Source organism: Mustela erminea, chromosome 8 (genome assembly GCF_009829155.1).
Source record: "Mustela erminea isolate mMusErm1 chromosome 8, mMusErm1.Pri, whole genome shotgun sequence".
Taxonomy (NCBI): domain Eukaryota; kingdom Metazoa; phylum Chordata; class Mammalia; order Carnivora; family Mustelidae; genus Mustela; species Mustela erminea.
Window position 1 is genome coordinate 35,294,534 of NC_045621.1, and position 18,585 is coordinate 35,313,118.

The 18,585-nt window shown below is 48.1% G+C and overlaps 1 protein-coding gene across 1 annotated transcript in view; it reads right to left on the reverse strand.

The window, feature by feature from the left end:
* Positions 1-18,215, reverse strand: part of IRS1 (insulin receptor substrate 1) — a 58,892-nt gene extending 40,677 nt beyond the window's left edge. Inside the window, exon 1 of the mRNA XM_032355005.1 lies at positions 13,406-18,215. Coding sequence (XP_032210896.1) covers positions 13,427-17,140 — 3,714 coding nt within the window. The 5' untranslated portion in view covers positions 17,141-18,215 and the 3' untranslated portion in view covers positions 13,406-13,426. The remainder of the gene's footprint in view (positions 1-13,405) is intronic.
* Between the last annotated feature and the right edge of the window lie 370 nt (positions 18,216-18,585).

Below are 18,585 nucleotides of genomic sequence, written 5' to 3' on the forward strand. Positions count from 1 at the left end.
AACTATGATACAACAATTATTTTCCAAATCATTTTCTTATTGCTTTTGGTATCTTTAAACCTCCATGAAAATGCTAAGCTCTGACCTACATTCGTAAACTGCAATTAACATCAGAACAACTCTACTAGTACAAGAAAAACTGGTAAAGGAGTGCTGGAAGCAGAGAAATCAATCTCCTCAAAATAAAGCAAAGTTTCCATCAATCTTTAAAAGAATGGTTTGGGGGGAAACAGAGGACAGGATTTCAGACATAGGAATGATGCAATTATAATTAATTTCACCACAGCTTGGATTTCCAGTCCTATTAGAGTACAAGAACCCCTGTCATTTTGTTTGTTTAATATCATGTGGAATCTGAATTTGAATTTGATTTTAAGATTTTATTTATTTGAGAGAGAGCACACAAGCAGGGGGAAAGGGGCAGAAGGAGAGGGAGAAACAGACTCCCGCTGAGCAGGGAGCCTGAGGACATGGGACTCCATTCCAGGACCCTGAGATCATGACCTGAGCCAAAGGCAGACCCTTAACTGATTAAGCCACCCAGATGCCCCTTGAATTTGATTTTTAAAATATCCAGTGAATGAAATAGTTTGAGGTACCCAGAATATATCCACAGCATTATTTCTATTTGGGACTTTCCTAAAGCTATCCTCTGCCTTGATTCAACAACTATCCTCTGGACTGTTGATAAACAAGTTTTTAATTTGGCAAGGGTTCAGTGGGTCCTCTCTTCCTCAGACACTGGCATCTGCTTTCAATGCGCTCACAATTTTTACTAGCAAAGAGTGCTGCGAAATGAGTAACTAGAGCAAGGGTGGGGGTTTCCATCCCGGCAGGAAGGGGTAAAATTTTTGAAAGCAACGTGGGAGACAGTGTGGTAGGTGTACTTGAACCCAGCCAATAACATACAATAACAAACAATAATGTTTTCTTTGGTCATTTAAATATATTGATTTTACAATGCAAATGTAATTTGACTTACTTCCCATGAAAATGCATTTTCAATTCTACAGAGCTAAGAACTCTTACCTTCCTAAATACCTCTGCCACAAGTCCACCCCCCCAAATGAACCTAAAACTTTTCTTATCCAGTGAATAACTATAAATCACCTCAACTGGGATAAAGAGGGAGGAGTAGAATGGGGCTCTATTCTTACAGAAGAGACACATTAATTTAAAATGCACCTAAAGTAGCCATTGAATTAGATCGAATTGGGTGGCATGGGATTTTGTTGTGTACTTGATAAAGCAAAGACGCTTTCCAAGAGCCCATCTAATAGAGCGTGGTGGGAAAGAGGTTTTGAAGACACAATAGCATTCTTCCAGCTTTCAAGCTAGAGGCTAAAATCACGAAAGAACCATTCCCTTTTCCGACTTGAGACACATTCCTCACCCAGTTCAAAGGCCCGAGAATCAACAAGTCTGTACACTGTCTGAAGGTTGTCCCTTGTAGGAACTTGTGAGGGACCAAAGGCTCAGGCTGCAAAATATTTTTAAAGACCTAGTTTTAGGAATGTAAGCTTTTTTATTGGAATGCAGTTTCCACTCCCTAACCCTCCTCACCTCCAAACACACACACACACACACACACACACACACACACACACACACACGTGAGCTCTCGCTGGTGAGACAAGCTTAGGCAAAAGGGAAAGTTTTCATTATAATCCCAATGACTTCCAGGATATCCTACCAATGGAAGTAAAATATTTTCAGAAGTCAAGTCATTACCCATTCTTTAGAAAAACATGCAATATTTATATGCCTTTATCTAACCAGAGGGAATGCGATCAGCTTTGAAAGGAAGGTATTGTTAACTGTGGTTCAAAGAGTGCCTTGGAATTGGGAAGGGGGCAGAAAGGGCAAGCCAACGAGGAGCTGGGGGGTAGGGGGTAGGTGGGAGCTGCCAAGACCAGGATATAAATACACCACTCATTTGGACCCTTTAGGGACCCCCTTCCCTCCTCCCAATATTACGTACATTACCCAGTGTCCCGATTTTGTTTTGTTCTATAACCTCAGGAATGTTTAAGGCATTCGAGGTTCTGGTGTAAGAAAAATGTAAATACTGGCTGGTAAGAGATCTGAGACGGGGTTCAAGAAACCACTGCGGTGGCTTTGAGTGGGATATGCCAACCATCTGCATTTGCTTCCGGAGATTCAGCAACTCTGTTACCCGAGTCAATAACTGTGCTCAGGTGGGAACCATTCCTTCCGACCGCTGATGTCTATGGTTCCATTTCACCCATTGCTCCCCACCACTCCCCACTAAAAGCCTCCTTCTCTGAGCAAGTGCTGCTCTGGTCCAGCTTCCTGTATGTGTGGGACGGGCAGTTTCGGCAAAGGGACGGAGGAGGGACGGTACAACATGTCCTGTGGCTTGGGGCTCTTTTCTAGTACCATATTTCAAGTCCAGGCCTGGGGGAGCTGCCTGAGGACTGCTAGGAAGTGTCATCTTCTGGCCTCGGGCAAATAGCAGAACTAATTTCACCAACCACCACTGGCATTAAAAATACAGATGACAGTCTCTGGTAAAGAAACCTCAGAAGTCATCTTTCATGTTTTTCTTAGAGGTGAACTTCCAGCTTTCACTCCTTCCTTAAGAGGCCGATCTCAAGAGGGAATCAAACTCTAAAGAAAGATCTGAATCTGTGATATTAAAAAAAAAATTCTTGCTATCCCTTTGTGAACCTGAATGACAGAACCACATTATTTACTATTTTCTCAAATCATTTCCAGTCCCCACACTTTGCTGTAACGCAGTTCATTGTTTCCTGCTCTGCCTCCTACGAGCACTGGGAAGACTGGGACACACCTATTTCGGTCCCCAGTGCCTGACTCACAGTATGAACTCAATCAAAGTTGATTGAGACAGTATAAACTTCGTGTTTCTCAAAGAAAAAAACCAAAAAACAAAAAACAAAAAGGAAAACAGTGATACCACCAATACGAAGGAAATCACTGTATTTCACCCAAAGCTAGGAATATTCATTATAAACATCTAAGAATAACTTTATTCAAGGCATTCAACATGCAACTGATAAATGGTCAACGATGTATTTATAAATACACTTGTACAAGGGTTCTCCCATTAACAAGTAGGATTTATTTTTCTATCCCTTGAAACTAGGCATGGCTTTGTGACTTGCTTTGGACAATGGGAGAGGAGCAAATGTGAAGTAAACAGAGGCTTGAAAAACACATGTGCCCCCCTCACTGTTGCTGGTTGCTCATCCAAATACTATGTTAAGTTTGGGTTAGCCTGTTCCGGTTCAAGCAGCAGCAAACACCAACTGACAGCCAGCATCATCCACCAGACAAGTGACAGAAACCATCCTGAACCAACCAGTCCTCAGCCAACTGTCCAACTGTCCATGTGAGCTTTCCCACATAAGACAGACACTGCCCCACTGAACGCAGCCTAACACCAACCCTCAGAACTGCGATCTACCAAATGACTGATGTTCTAAGGCCATCGGTTTTGGGGTGCTTTGTTACAGATCAAAGCTAAATGATGTAGACACCTAAGAAACTAGCATATTTCATAGAGTAAATTCTTTAACAGCTTTCTTAAAAGTTTTCGGAGGTGGTTGAATTTCATTCCTCACTCCAGATGATCTGGAAGAAAACTGATATTATTGTTTTAGCATATTCATATTGCCAAATCCCCCCAAATGATAAAATATTGGTAACTGTGATTTAGAAGTCATCTGTTACCATATTATTGAAAGTTTCTATTTTGTAATAGTAACTACTCCATCCTATTCACAATGAACCTGGGCCATAATCAGCAAGAACATCAGGACATTAGCTATAAATATTTTTAACCATTGGAGTTCCTCTCTGGTTCAAAGTAGAGATTATTTCAGTCATACCTGTACTAATACACATCCCCCTAGGGATTTTAGATTCTCTAAATTCCACTAATTTCCTCCAAAGTTATTAATCCTTGGAGTGAGAGGAAATCACTAAACAATTTATTCTATTGTTTGCATGCAATTATTATGTCTAAAATAACCTGTTCCCAGAATTTGAAATGGTTTTGAAATTTAAAATTCTTTCTGCTTATTCCAACAAAAAGCTTTAATTCTTCTGAACTCTAAAAATATGAGACTTTGGTGACCAGAACGTCTTTAAAAGGCTCCTTACCCTTTAGAGTTAATCCTACCACATTATATTAAGAACTAGTTATTCTCTCTGGTGGAGGGGCAGGGAAGTGCTGACATACTACAGCAGAAGGTACAGAGGAGAAAAGAGAATAATAAAGATTCACACTTAGATGCCTTTCCCTTCACGAATGCTTCAAAATTAGAAAAGCAGATCATTTACTAACTAATGCTTCCTCCCCATCCCTGGATTATGCTACATGATGCTTTTCTATAACCTGAAGAGTCACAAGAGGTATGGGAATTAAAGAGTACTTTTCTCTTTCCTTTCAACAACAACAAAAAAAAGTGAGTCTACTATAAGAAGTATGTTGTCTGCTGTGTTTTTTCAGTGCATAACGTTGGGACCTAAGCAACTGGGCATTTCACCAACTCTCTATTACTAAGCTCCAAAATTTCCAAGCAGTTCATCTCTGGAAACAAACAAAATCCAGCATTGATGGTGGCCAATGAGAAGAGAGGCAGAGGAACACGAGTGAGAGAGAATCTTATTTTTCACTTTATACCTTTAAGAAATTTTTCTAAACTACTTGAAACTTAGAGCATGTGCATCAATTGCCAACACCAAAAAATGAAAGGGAAAAAAAAAGTGAATAGACCCAGCAAACTATCCTAAAACTATGTGTTCAAAAAAAAAAAAATGCCTTTTTAGGTTTCTGTAAGAAACTACTCTGAACTTAAAAACAAGTGTGACTGCTCATCATCAAAGCAGAGAGAGCACAAGCAAACACAATTAAGAAACTGTTAAGAAACAGCAATGACAAAATCTCCAAGGAGCGTATACGTCCAGCCAGAAGCACACACAGGAACCAGAGGTCAGAGGGTTAAAGCTTTTCACTACTAAAAATAAAAACCACCCACCCAAAGGGGAGAAAAGTTCTCCAATGACAGAGCTTCTAGGATGGAAAGAAAGGACTACCATGTCTTTCCTGCCCCTACCTTCATTCACTCCATGCATCCTACTCATGAACTTCTGCTCATTTAACACCTGGACCCCTCTCCTGGCCGCTTCGCTTAGACAAAAGAGCCAAAGATGTTTTTTTCTGGCTTCTTGCTAACATTGTATTTGCCAGCTGAATATCCAAAAAGAGGCCGCTCTTCCAAATAGTCTGAACAGCCTATGAGCTATTTAAGTAAGCTGGTGTTACGGCCAGTCAGGAAGCCAGGGTTGGAATGACTAAGAAAAGCATAATACTTTGAGGGAGATGGGCACTTTCACCTGGAAAGTGTAAGAAAAATACTGACTTTCATGGATTACATATCCGGAATCTTGATTTTTTTTCCCCCAGATAAGTTGTGCCATAAGAAACTTGGTAATTACTTGGATGAACTCCTTTCACGACCTTTCTCCCCGTGCCATTTCCCTGTGTCCACCACCATTCTCTGATTCTCTTAGAACAACTGCTATTTACTGAAGAAAAGAGGGAAAGGGACTAACAGGAAACTGAGGTCTGGGGCCTATTTGACTGAAGGCAGACCATTCATGTTGATGGTGGGAGGCAGATGGCCTCTGATCTTGTACCAGAGAACTAATGTTCTTCTGATTATTCCCCCAATCCCTAAAATTCAAGGGTAAGTATGATTATTTTCAGAATCCAAATGAACCCTTCAAATAATTTTAAAATAAACAGAGACACCGTCCTTAGAGAATAACAGATGAATAACAGTGGAAGACAGAGTAGTTACTGAATATTTGAGACCTTAAACTGCCTGCTATATTTTTATTAATGTCTTCTCTTACATTTTTGCCTGTTTCATCTGGATCTGTAACCTTCCTAAAACCAAGAATAATGACTTTCTGTTCAAAATAGATTTTGTTTGCCACACTATATATGTTTAAAGAAAAAGAGAGAGAGAGAATGCTTCTTTAATCATTTCAACAAACATAACACAACTATCAATTTCTCAAGATTAAGTGAAACTGTTCAGCAACATGACCTAAATACGTCAAGGCAGATCAGAGAACTCACATCAAAGTATTTTTTAGTCAACAGAAAACACGGGGGAAAGTTTATGAACTTGGGTTTACTGGCATCCTCTTCAGGCCAACCAATTAGCATCCAATGGATGTGTGCTTGGCTCAGACAGGACGAGCGTGGATGACAGAAAGTGACCCAGGGTGCGGAGCAAACAAAGGAACAAACATGGAACAGCAAAAGGAAAGCAGTGAATACTTACCTAGTAAAACTTTACTCAATTAAACATTCAGGGTGGGGTAATAAAACCACAAAATTTCCTCTCTGCTTGAAGACAGATTTGATGATCTAATTAAAATTAAGAGCCTCACCAACATATTCAATTCTCCTGCCATCATCAATGAAAATGCAAAAAGGGGCTTGAAAAAGAAAAGCTGCCTTTTCAATACAAACCCATCATTTTTAAAAGCTCTATTATTCAAAGATCACTGGTTCATTGAGGAAGCACAAATAACATTTATCTAACCAACTTTATTTTAACAAATAGATTATAGCAGAGCCTGCAGCAAGAATATTAAAATGGAAAATGTTCCTTTCCCCATAGATGACAGTACCTTATACTCATCTAATCTATCTTCTTCTTTTTTTCTGTGAGAAATGGCAGAGATGCTACCATTTCCACAATGTAAGACAAAGACATGATGTGAGACAAGAGCGTTTCTTGACCATCATTTAAAATAGCTTCATTGGGCGCCTGGGTGGCTCAGTGGGTTAAGCCGCTGCCTTCGGCTCAGGTCATGATCTCAGGGTCCTGGGATCGAGTCCCGCATCGGGCTCTCTGCTCAGCAGGGAGCCTGCTTCCCTCTCTTTCTCTCTGCCTGCCTCTCTCCATCTACTTGTGATTTCTCTCTGTCAAATAAATAAATAAAATCTTTAAAAAAAAAAAAAATAAAAATAAAATAAAATAGCTTCATAGTAACTTTTTTTTGCAACTATTTGATATTAGTTAGAAATTAGCATACTATCATGCCATACACATATTAAAATGTAATTCTATTAAATTAAAACTCAAAGTGATTACAACTTCTAAACATGTTTTAATAACATTTTTAAAAGTATTTTTTGGGAGTTGGCCTCATAGCCATGGACTCGTAAGGCAGGGGATAATAAATCAAGTATATAACTGTAATGTGGTAAAGAGAGTTACAGAATCTTTAGTGTGAAACTGACTTCAAACTGAATTCATGAGACACTGTTTTCCTTGAATACAATTTCCAGTAACTCTGTAATAGGAGGAAATCATTGGGAAAATGGCTTTCTTTGAAACAAAGCCTTACAATTGTGAAGTGTTCCATCATCTTAAAATTAGCAACCCACCAAAATAAAAGGAACCATTGATATATTATACAGCTAAGAAATATATATGATTATAGCAGAAGGACTGGAAAAGAATAAGTCAATGAAGTTCTGAATGAAAGAGTCAATAGACTATTCTAATGATTTATGCAATCCACACAGAGGTACCCAAAGGGTCAAAATTTCTGAATACATTGGCAACTTGACAGCCAAGATAATATTAGGTCAGCAAAGCAGTATACAGCTCAACTAGCAAACCAAAAATCCTAAAACACAAAAAGCCGGACAACACTCATGCTGTCGGCAAGAGAAATATTGAGCTTTTTCACACACCTGACAGAGAAAACGGAACTAAAAAATTGTAGACTTCTTACTAACCTCATTTGGCCTCTCAGATTTCCTTTCTATTCCCTCCAGTGGATATACCTCACTGAAGGAAGTATTCTGATGGTACAAATGAGAAACATTATCCATTAAACAGAACACCTGCAGAAGAAGGGATGATTTCTAATTGAGTGGACAGAATAACGTCATAAACATGGATTGGTTAAAGCTGGACCTGTAAGGTGGGGTGGGTTGCTTCCAACAGCTGACCTTAGGATGCAAGGAACTGGCAACTGACTTGCATTCTCACACACACTGAATATTTTAAAAAGAAAGGAGGGGGAGGAACCCAGTTCAGTCTAGAGAAGGTTCCAAAAATTTAGACTTGTGCAGTCTGGAGGGTTTGTCTTGAGGTTTGTTAAAATTTGCTTCCCTCCAAACTAGAAAGGTAAAAATAAGTCCTGAATCAAACCATAAAGAAGGGTCCAAAAGCTAGAACAGGAGGAAACAGAATATTCTAATACACTTCATTCTGACCCCATCAACAGCTTCTTCAGAAAGAATCCTCATTACAACTGACCCATTAAAGAATATCAGTCATTCTCTCCAAAATATCCCTATGTTTAGTGCAGCAAAGGAGGTCAGAATAATTTAGAACAAAACTCTCAAGTTACTGATGAGGAAATAGGTCCAGAGAAATTAAGTGACTTGCCCAAGGTCACTTAAGCTAGTGAAGGGCACAGGCTGTGTTGCAACTTAAGATCTGGGGCTCCCAAAAACTGTTTTTCCATTGCATCATTCAAGATAAGATAAAACTATTTCCAGGAATTTTGATAAACAACAACAACAAAAGGCAAAACAAAAAAACCCAAACAGCAGGGAGCAGGGGAGGCATTGATTTTGGAATTCCAAGTCCCTTACTGCAGTAGGCAATATAATAGATAGTATTTGGGGGGGGGGGGACACCGCAATCAGAGAAATAATTACAATATGTGGAATTTTTTATGGATTTTTAACACAAAAAGCTACTTAAGCAATGGCAGAGATTGAGAAGATTGTTAGATGCTCCAAGTTTTCTGGAACAACATAGACACTCTCTCCCATAGCTCAGGAGCATGAGGCATAACATTTACACCAGGGCAGTCCCTCTTCCTTACATTTACACCTATGGAAAAAAACGCTGCCTTTGGGGCTTATGATTCAGTGAGGCATGAGGGATGCTGGATGGCGACAAAGACTTGTTGGAGAGAGGATGGGGAACACCTCCATTAATTTCTCTCTTACTTTCCTTTATTTTAAAACGGAAAATTAGAACAAATTTTCCATCCTATAAAGTAATACATCTCAGGTAACGTTGGTTATGTGAGGGCCACAACTCAAATCCAGCAAGCTTTCAGAAAGTTAGCCCAGTCTGCCCTGATGGGCTTTCACTTGGGCTGTCACTGATCAAAAAACAAATCTGGTTTTGGGAGCTTGAGCAGCATTTCCTCCAGTCTCAGCACCAAACTCTACCCAGGCCCCTGCCATGAATCTCTAGATTCTCATGATTTGCAAGCTATATCCGGCGTTTTCATTTCACTGTGAGCTCCCCTGGGCCTAGAAGGGTCAGTATTTGTTGATCTTATCTGGCTCTGCGCTTTGCAAACTGCAGCCGCTCTGGATATATAGTGTTGACCCTAATACAATTTCCAGCCAAATGAGTTTTTCCTGAATGATCCCCAAACAGTGCCAGCCACAGCACTTGTGTTTCCTTCTCCGTTTTTTCCTTTTCCCCTCCCCTTTCCCATTAGGAAGGGACATAAATGTTAGAATCTTGAGCCAACGCAATCAATCCTACAACCACGTGCTCGTGGATTTCCAGACAGGAAGATGAAGGAACGTGGCGTCGTAGTAAACCGTAGTAAAGAGAGGAGGGAAACAAAATGGGGCACGTCACATGGTCATGGCCTGGATTTTTCTCAATTAAAAATAAGAGGAAGTGTGTGTTTCCGGCCTCTGTCAGTGGGCTGGTTGGACTTTCTCATTCTTAGGATTCTGGGCTGGATGCACGAATAAGGCTGAGCCCATAACATCCTCTGCGAGGGGGAGTGGGAGGGGGCACGTATTTGGCTCAGTTCCGCAGGCACAAGAGAAAAGAGGTGGAGGGAGGGAGTTGGGAGGGCTGGTGCCTGCGACGCCCCGCTAAGGGGGCCACCGTAGAACCCAAGACCCAGCAGGAGGCCACGGCCCCCTTCCTACCCCTCGGATTCAAGTCCCACCCCGCGCCCTCCGCAGCAGACATTCACGCTGATTGGCTCTAGCAAGAGCCAATCAGGGCCCTTCCACCCCGCCCACTCAGAGCCAGTCCTGCACCGAGGGCCCTGGGCTCAACAGCAACGCGGACCACGCGGCTGGGCGGGGAAGGGGCCAGGCAGCCCGGCGCCTCCCGGCGACCGGAGTGGGCGGGGTGGGAGACTTGTGAAGGAGGCCTCCGCGCCGCTGCAGACTCCCCAACCCCCCCGGCTAAAGGGGCTTGGAGGAGGGAGGGAAGCCAAGTGCCAAATAAATAGGGAGGAATGCAGGAAGCGGAGGTGACCCGGGAAACGGGAAAGTGCCAGAGCTGAGACGGTATGCGCCAGACAAAAAAGGCCACACAGGGAGGGGAAGAGAAGGAGGGAGGAGGAGGGAGAGATGGGAGGTAGTCCTGGAGGTACGGAATCCTTGAAATCACAACAAGGAAATGTAGTGAACGGAAGAGAAATGCCCCCGGGGGGGGGGGGGCGGGGGGCGGGGGCACACATAACAAAATGACCAAAAGAAAAAAGGGAAGTTAAAAGGGTGGCTTGGGTCTGTGCCTTTGCCAAAGCCTGCTGTATCTGCCTGAGTTGCGGTTTCAAAAACTAAAAAACAAATTGGAGGTAAAGGCTGGTTAAAGATAACTGGGCTGCTGTGTCCTTTATGCCCTCTTTCTTGGACTTTCAATCCACTCTCTGCAGACAGTAGGCCACAAGGACTGCGAAATTCTGAAATGGATAAAAAGAGAAAAAAAGGAAAGGCCAGAAACATGAAATAAGAGGTGGAAAACAAAGGGAATGGGAGAAGGGAATGCTGGAAAACAAGAACTCAAAATCAGAACCAAGTTAGGGGAGGCACAGGCTGACAAAAATTAGAAACTGGACATAAGGTCAATCAGGACAACGACTGGTCCTGAGTACCTGAGCTGCCTAACAAATGTTCTCATTTAACAGACATTGAAAAATACTAGACAAGCCTCAATGTTTAAAATGAGGGATTAGGAGAAAGCACACACCCCTTCTAGCACCCCATTCCCTTCCTGTTCCAGGGTTTTATCTGAGCCATGAGCAGGAGATGAAAAAATATGAATTGCTGAGGAAGTTAGGAAAAGGGAGTTTTCACAACCAAAATACTCATTCCTAGGAAAAGCTGTTTGCCAGGGCAGGTCGGATTTTTTTGTTTCAGAGGATAACTGACCATCAGATCACATCTTTAGACTCAACAGGGCAAAGGCAAGGGAGCAGAATTCAGGATGGAAGGGTGTCAGGTAGCATTTGGTGCCTCATTTAAAACACAGATTTTTCTGGCATGGGGCTGTCAAGGCACGGTATATTGTTACTCCAACAGTATTAGGGATATGACTATAAGTTTATTCCAGAATCCTACACTCTCCCTAAGAGAGCTAAGAATAGAAGATCATTTTGCTTTGGTTGGTTTGTTTTTAATGTACCCTCCACATAAAGAGGATTTTATTTCAAAGCCCCTTTAAAGATGAAAACTCTATTTGGTCATCACTTTCTTTCAGAGCAAAATATTATTTCTTCTATCAAAAGAAACCTGTTCAAACCAAGAAAACAGGTGAGGAACATTTATTATTACCTAGCCTCTTTCCTCTTCTCTAAAATGAAAATTTTGTTTTCCTTCAAATCCTCATTAGTTTATAAATGAAAATTTTGTTTCTTTCAAATCCTCATTAGTTTATAAATGAAACATCTTGCGACACAAATGGTTAAAGTATTAGAGGGATTCACATTCCCTAAGACATCATTTTTTTATCATTCAAAAATAACCTAAGTTTTTAACTGTTGGTGTTGACATATATAATTAAATCTACTGTAGTGAATCACGAAAGTAAACACTGAATGCTAAGCAAATGATACTTGTATATCATACCACCTAAAATCTTAGTCTGAATGTTTATGTACCTATATCTTGTTCTAGAAAACAGCGAATGATATGGTCAGATATTAGAAACTGGTTAGAATCAAGGAGACTGAGACCACATAATAAAATACCTACCAAGAGGAACCCAATGCACAATTTCTGATAAATGGACACACACTTAAAAGCTCATTCCATGAGGCATCTATCAAAAAGTCTATCACAAGATAATGAGTTTCTCAGAATAAAGTGTTTCCAAATGCTGGAAACTTCTGCATCGCCAACTCATAACACTATTTGCAAACTATACTCCTCTTTTCTTCCCACAATTATGACCACCAGAAAACAGGCTCAACAGAATGAAGGACAGGCAAATTTCCTGTTACAAGTGTTTTTCATTTTCAATAGAGCCTTAGCCACCAAAGATGGAAAGCCAACTTTCAACACGTACTGGGGTGCCTAATCTTGCACTGAAAGGCAAACAATAAACGCTCTAAAAATGGAAGAGTACTCCTAGCCTTTCCAGCCAATGCAAAACAAAAGCATTTCCCTAACACAATACTCCTTTTCGAAGTAAAAATGTTAAGTAATTTCACAGAAGATGTACAGTAGCCCCCAAATGATCTGTGTGATGTCTCCCTGCAGGCCTTTGCAAGAGCAGACAACTGTGAGGCAGACACGCTGGGATGAATTTCCATAACTCTTCACGAATAATGGGTCCCAGACACACGCAGACTTTACTGCAGACCCCGGGCAGAAGCAGCCACACCTGTGAGGTGGTGGGTCGGTGTGTGAAAGATATTTCACAAACCCTGGCTCAAGAGCAAAAAGAGAATGTCACCCATAATTACTTTCTACAGAGAATCATAAATAGACAGGCATTTTTCCCTAAATATGTAAGCCTAAACCAGCTCTTACTCCTGGATCTTTTTAAGGCAGCAAGAATAAAAACTGATGTTTCCGCTGCTATTTATGTTGCCTCGGTATTGGGAAATCACAGAATTAAAGTACACGGAGCAACTTGATAAGATCACCCTTCAGAGCTCCAAGAAACGATCTGAAATGAAGAGTTTGGTTCAGCCCCTGTGCTAACAAATATTTCTGTTGAGCTGTTCCTTCTAGGGAATGACCTAAATATATAGTCAAAAGAAAACTTCAGTAAAGAGAACAAGGTTCTTATATATGAACTTCACAAGCCTCAGAACTGGTATAGGGTGTATATTTTGCTAATGCTACAGTAAGTACTTCACTTGGAAGCCTCAAATGAAAGGCCTCCGGGGCCGCAGCTCCAGCGGGCTTACTGGACAGTCAGCCAAGTGCCCTGGTGGAGGGAGCACCTTGCGTGCCCTCCCCTCCCCATCCTGTGAAAAAGCACTCCCTAAGGAAGTAGCAAACAGGAGAGGAAAGGGGCCTAGGCAAAGAGGAAGAGAATTCCAGCACAAGGTTAAAAGCAGTTTTGTCTTCTGACTTTGTCACCATGAAACGCACCTGCTGTGATGTCCAGTTGAGCTACTGGAGGTCCTCTGGCTGCTTCTGGAAACTGATGCTGGCATAGGCGCTTAAATCCTCACTGGAGCGGCTGGTTGAGCTGCTCTCACTGCTGCCCAGAGGCTGATGAGGGGGTGGGGGCGGGGGAGGCTGCGGTTGAGGGGGGCGCTCCTGAGGGCGCTGTTTGAAGTCCTTGACCAGATCCAGGTCTATGTAGTTAAGCCCATTCTCCAAACCCCCAGCAGCCCCACACACTGGGGCCGGCTCCTTGGCAGCTCCCCCAAGCTCCCCAGGCCTCAGCCACACATTCTCAAAGGAAGCAGAACTGTGGCGTTTCATGTCCTCCGTGCTGCTGCTGCCACCACCGCTGCCCCCTACAGCTGCCCCCCCTCCAAAGGGCACCGTGTTGCCCGCCCGGGTGGCACTAGGTGTGGAGGAGAAGGTCTCAGAGCTATGCCTCCTCCGGCACCCTTGTGGGTCCGCACGGATCACTTTGGCACTCTGGTTCCGGTTGGGACTGAGGTTGACCCGGGTGAAGGCGCTCATGGCCCCAGGTCCCTGTGGGGCTCCCAGCAGGGAAGAGCGAGCCACCAGCTCCCCTGCTTTCTGAGGCGCAGTGGTGGGGGAAGCAGAGGCTGCAGAGGATGAGGGAGCTGCTGCTGTGGCCCCTGGAAGGCCGGCCTCCTCCACAACGCCTGTCCTCATGTCAGCATAGCTGATGGGGGCAACTGGTGAGGTGTCCACGTAGCTCTGCCCGGAACAACCCATCTGCATGGTCATGTAGTCCCCCCGGCTGCTGGGCACTGCCCGGGTAGGCCGGCACATGCTAGCAGCTCCAGGAGGTGCAGGGCCCACTCTGCCTGGCTGGACCCCAGCGCTCTCCTGCCAGGTCGCCCTCCGGCCCGGCCCCAGGTCCATGTTCATGTATTCCTCTGTGCCAGTCTCTTCCTCTCGGGGAGCTGGCTGGAGCTGGGACGGACACCTGACAGAAGGCGAGCTGCGGGAAGCCACAGGACCAGACAAGTAACCCGGCTGATCACTCCCAAATTCAATATTCACATATTCCCCCGGGCTCTTGGGCTCTGGAGGGTGCAGCAGGGTCGGCTGTTGCTGCTGCTCTCGTACCCGAGGTAAGGTGCTGGCCTTGGGATCCCCCAGAGACAGCCTCGTGGGCCGAGCCAGGCGGCTGTTGGTCTGGGCAGCTGTGTCCACCTTTCGAGGCAGATGAGGCTGCAGGACCTGATGGTGGATATGTGGGAGGCCAGGATCTGGCCTCACCCCACAGTATCCCCCTCCCAGGCTGTCGCTGCTGGTGGAGGAGGAGGAATCTTCTGCCGCTGCAGCATAGAGAAGGCGACCAGAGCTGGAGGAAAGGCGAAGGTGTTGGTGCCGAGCACTCTCCTCCAGCTCCCCAGGGCGCTGGGTGTGCTTAAAGGACCTTGGCAATGAGTAGTAGGAGAGAACTGGCTTGTGCTGGGGGTCTTCCGGGCCATAGTAGCAGTCGGAGGGGCTGCTGGTGTTGGAGTCCCCCACTGGCGACATGTTCATGTAATCACCAGTACAAGACAAGAGCTTGCTGCTGCCACTCTCCCCAGGCAGCTTGGGATGCGGCAGGGCAGAACCATGGTGCCCCCCAACCCCATTTGTCCATAGTTTGCCATAGCTGCCCCCAGAAGGGGCAGCGCCAGTGCTACTGCTGGGCCCACCTCCAATGTCAGGGGAGCAGCTGCCGCTCGGGGACATCATCATGTAGCCATTGGGGTCCACTCGCTGGGGATGGCGTCTGATTGGGTTGATGATCTGCTGGGGTGCAGACACACTCTTGGGGCTCATGGGCATGTAGTCCCCACTGCCCTTTCGGCTGCTGGGCACTGGAGCCACTCCTGGGGACATGGGCATGTAGCCATCATCAGTGTGGAGAGTGGAGGCGTCTGGGCGGTGGTGGCCCCCACGCCGGTCCAAAGGGTGCATTTCCAGACCCTCCTCGGGGTAGGAGTGGGTGGGCACGAAGGCAGAGTGCCGGTAGCCAGGCAGTCGGCCTCCACTGCCACCTCCTGGTGGGTAGGCAGGCATCATCTCCGTGTATTCCTCAATGGAAGCCACAGAGGACTGGGATGGGGTCTTCTGGTGGGAAATGGTAGGGGACGTGCCAGCAGAGTGAGTCCGCTTTCGGAACCGATTATCCAGATCTGTAGCACTGGCTGCTTCATCCCCAGCCAGGGCTGGGCTCGTGCCCAAACCAGTTCCTGGGATGTAGCGGTGACCGTTGCCACCCCGAGGCAAAATGTAGTGACCATTGGGGGCGGCGAGGGTGGAGGACCCTTTGCCCCCCATGCAGATGTAGTTGCTCAGCTCCTCCTCGCCTCGGGCTGGTGGGGTGTGGCCCAGGGAATCCGGGGTGACACTGCGGAAGGAACTTCGAAAATCGCAAGGGCTGGAGCCATACTCATCGGAGGAGATGAAGCCGCCATCGCTGGGGGATCCCGACACAGAAGCACTAGACCTCCGTGGGAAAAGACAGTCCGAGGTGGAGCCGTGGCCACTGGTGCTGCTGGACGACAGACTGACCGGGCTGGTGGCAGAAGGTGAGCAGCGAGAGGAAGGCATGGGGATGGAGCGGCTGTGGTTGAGAGGAGGGTGTAGCCGGGAGCTGCCGCGATGCCGGTGGGCGTGGGTCCTGTTGGTGCTAGGACTCACGGGGCTGCCGTCCACCGAGGCCGGCCGGGACATGGTGCCTTCGCCATCACTGGACGCGCGCACACGGAAGGAGCCCTGCTTGCCGCCCACCATGCTGGCCGGAGAGGTGGCGGTGATGCTCTCCGTGCGAGAGCGGCGCGTCAGCCCCACCTGGCTGGGCGGGGGGTTGTTGAGATGGTGCCTGCGCAGGGGGACGCTGATGGGGTTGGAGCAGTTGGAGGAGGACTGGCTCTTACTTCGAGGACGGAACTCATCGCTCATGGCCCTCATGGCCTCCAGAATTGTCTCGTGCATGTTTTGGGCCACCACAGAGTCATCCACCTGCATCCAGAACTCCCCAGGTCCCGTCACTGCGGAACGGCCCACCTCGATGAAGAAGAAGTTCTCCGAGTGGCCGCAGCGTCTGATGTTCATCAGCTGCAGCACCACAGCCGCCGCCTCCGAGTTCAGCTTCACGAAGCTGATGGTCTTGCTGGTCAGGCAGAGACGGTAGATACCAATCAGGTTCTTTGTCTGACCCAGGCCCTTGGGTTTCAGGATCACCTGCCAGACCTCCTTGAACGCAGGTCCTGGGGGCACGTCCCCGTAACTCAAGTCCTCCCCAGCCTCCCCGAGGCCAGAGCTGCCACTGCAGCTGCCCCCACCTCCTCCTGCCCCGGGGGCTGCCGCCCCGTCGTGGTGGCCCTTGGCCCGGTTGTGCAGCTGCAGGAGGGCCTGGTACCAGCTGTCCTGCTCGGCCTCGCTGTCCGCCGCGATGGCAAAGTGCTCGTCCCGGGTGTAAAGGGCCACCAGGTGCTTGTTCTTGGAGTCGGCCCGCTTGTTGATGTTGAAACAGCTCTCGAGGGGGATCGAGCGTTTGGGGGCGCTCGACTTGTGCCGCCACTTCTTCTCGTTCTCGTAGTACTCGAGGCGCGCCGGGCCCCCCGCCTCGCTGGCCGCCCGCAGCACGAAGAAGCGTTTGTGCATGCTCTTGGGTTTGCGCAGGTAGCCCACCTTGCGCACGTCCGAGAAGCCGTCGGTCTCGGGAGGGCTCGCCATGCTGCCGCCGCCGCCACCGCCGCCGAGGAGAGGGAGGCGCCGAAAAACAACCGGGTGGGGGGCGGAGGCTCCTCGCCGCGGCCCCGCACATGCAAACAGGGCTGGAGACAGCCGAACCCCCGACTCCGAAAGCCACGCCGCCCCCCGCGCTGGGGAGGGGCAGCCGAAGGGGGACGCAGCTGCTGCGCCAAAGAGACGGCCTCCGCCGGAGTTTACGGGCGTTTCATGCCCTGAGGGGGAGGCAGTGCGTCTAGGGTGAGTGAAGCCCGGATCCTCCAAGAGCCGAGTCTCCTCGCAGCCGCCGCGGCCAAGAAGGGGCGAAGATGCATCTCTTGCCACCCGAGCTGGAGTCTGGCGCAGACGGGCGGCGGCGGCCGGGGGTCCCCGCGCTGCCCCTCCAGGCGCGCGCGCCTTCCCTCCTGAGTTCCCCTCTGGAAGTAGCGATTCCCGAGGCAAATTAAATATCCTTGGGCAGGGGGAGGCGAGCTGCCAAGTCCCAACGTTGCACGGGGTTCTCCCTCCTCCTCCTCCTCCTCCTCCTTCGCCTCCTCCTCCGCCTCCTCCCACCCCCCAACCGCCCCGCCACCAGCCGCCCAAATACCAGCTCAATCGCAGAGACCGCGGCGCTGCGGCTGTTGCTGCTGCTGCTGCCGCCGCCCGCAGACGGGTCCGCTGCAGCCCCCATTCGGGCCCATCTCGGCGGGCGGAGAAAGTGCCTTTTCCACGCAAAACGCTACTAGGAAGCCGAGGGAGCTGGGGACGCGCCGGAGGGACAGGCTCATCCCTGCCCCTCGCTCCAGTCGGCAGGGGAGGAGGGGAGGGGACGAGGGCGGGAGGCAAAGGGGGAGGTTTGGGAAGGAGTCGGGGAAGACGCCTCTTCCCCGGGAGGCGCTGCCTCTGCAGTTACTTCTCCCCTCCTCCCTCCTCCTCCTCGGAGAGTTGCCGAGAGCCCCAACCAAAACAAGCGGCGGCGTCTGGCTCTGCGCGCCGGCCCCCGCCGACCGCGCCGCCGTCTCACTCGGAGGAGGAAAAACACGTGACGGAGCCTCTGCGCTCCGCAGCCCGGCCGCCGCCGCCGCCGCCGGGAGGCTCCCGCCCGGGTCTCTACATTCCGGGCCGAGCCCGCCCCGCGCCCGCCCCTCTCCGCCCCCCGGCTGTGCCGCAGCGGCGCCCGCCCTGGGCCCCGGCGCAGCGCTCGGGCAGCGCCCCTGCGCGGCCGCCAGCCCCTGCGCAGAGCAGTCCTCCCCGTGCGCCACCCAGGGCGCCCCCGGCCCGCAGGAATCCCCGCCGCGGGTGCGGGCGGGTGTGTTTGGGTGGCTACCCGAAAGCACGAGGGGAGTCTGGGAAAACGGCAGCGGGGGGGCGAGCTCGGGAAGACGCAGGAGTGAGGGTGGGGGGCAGCGGGGGGGGCTCTGCGGCTACGGGGCCCTGAGTGGGAGGGTCCA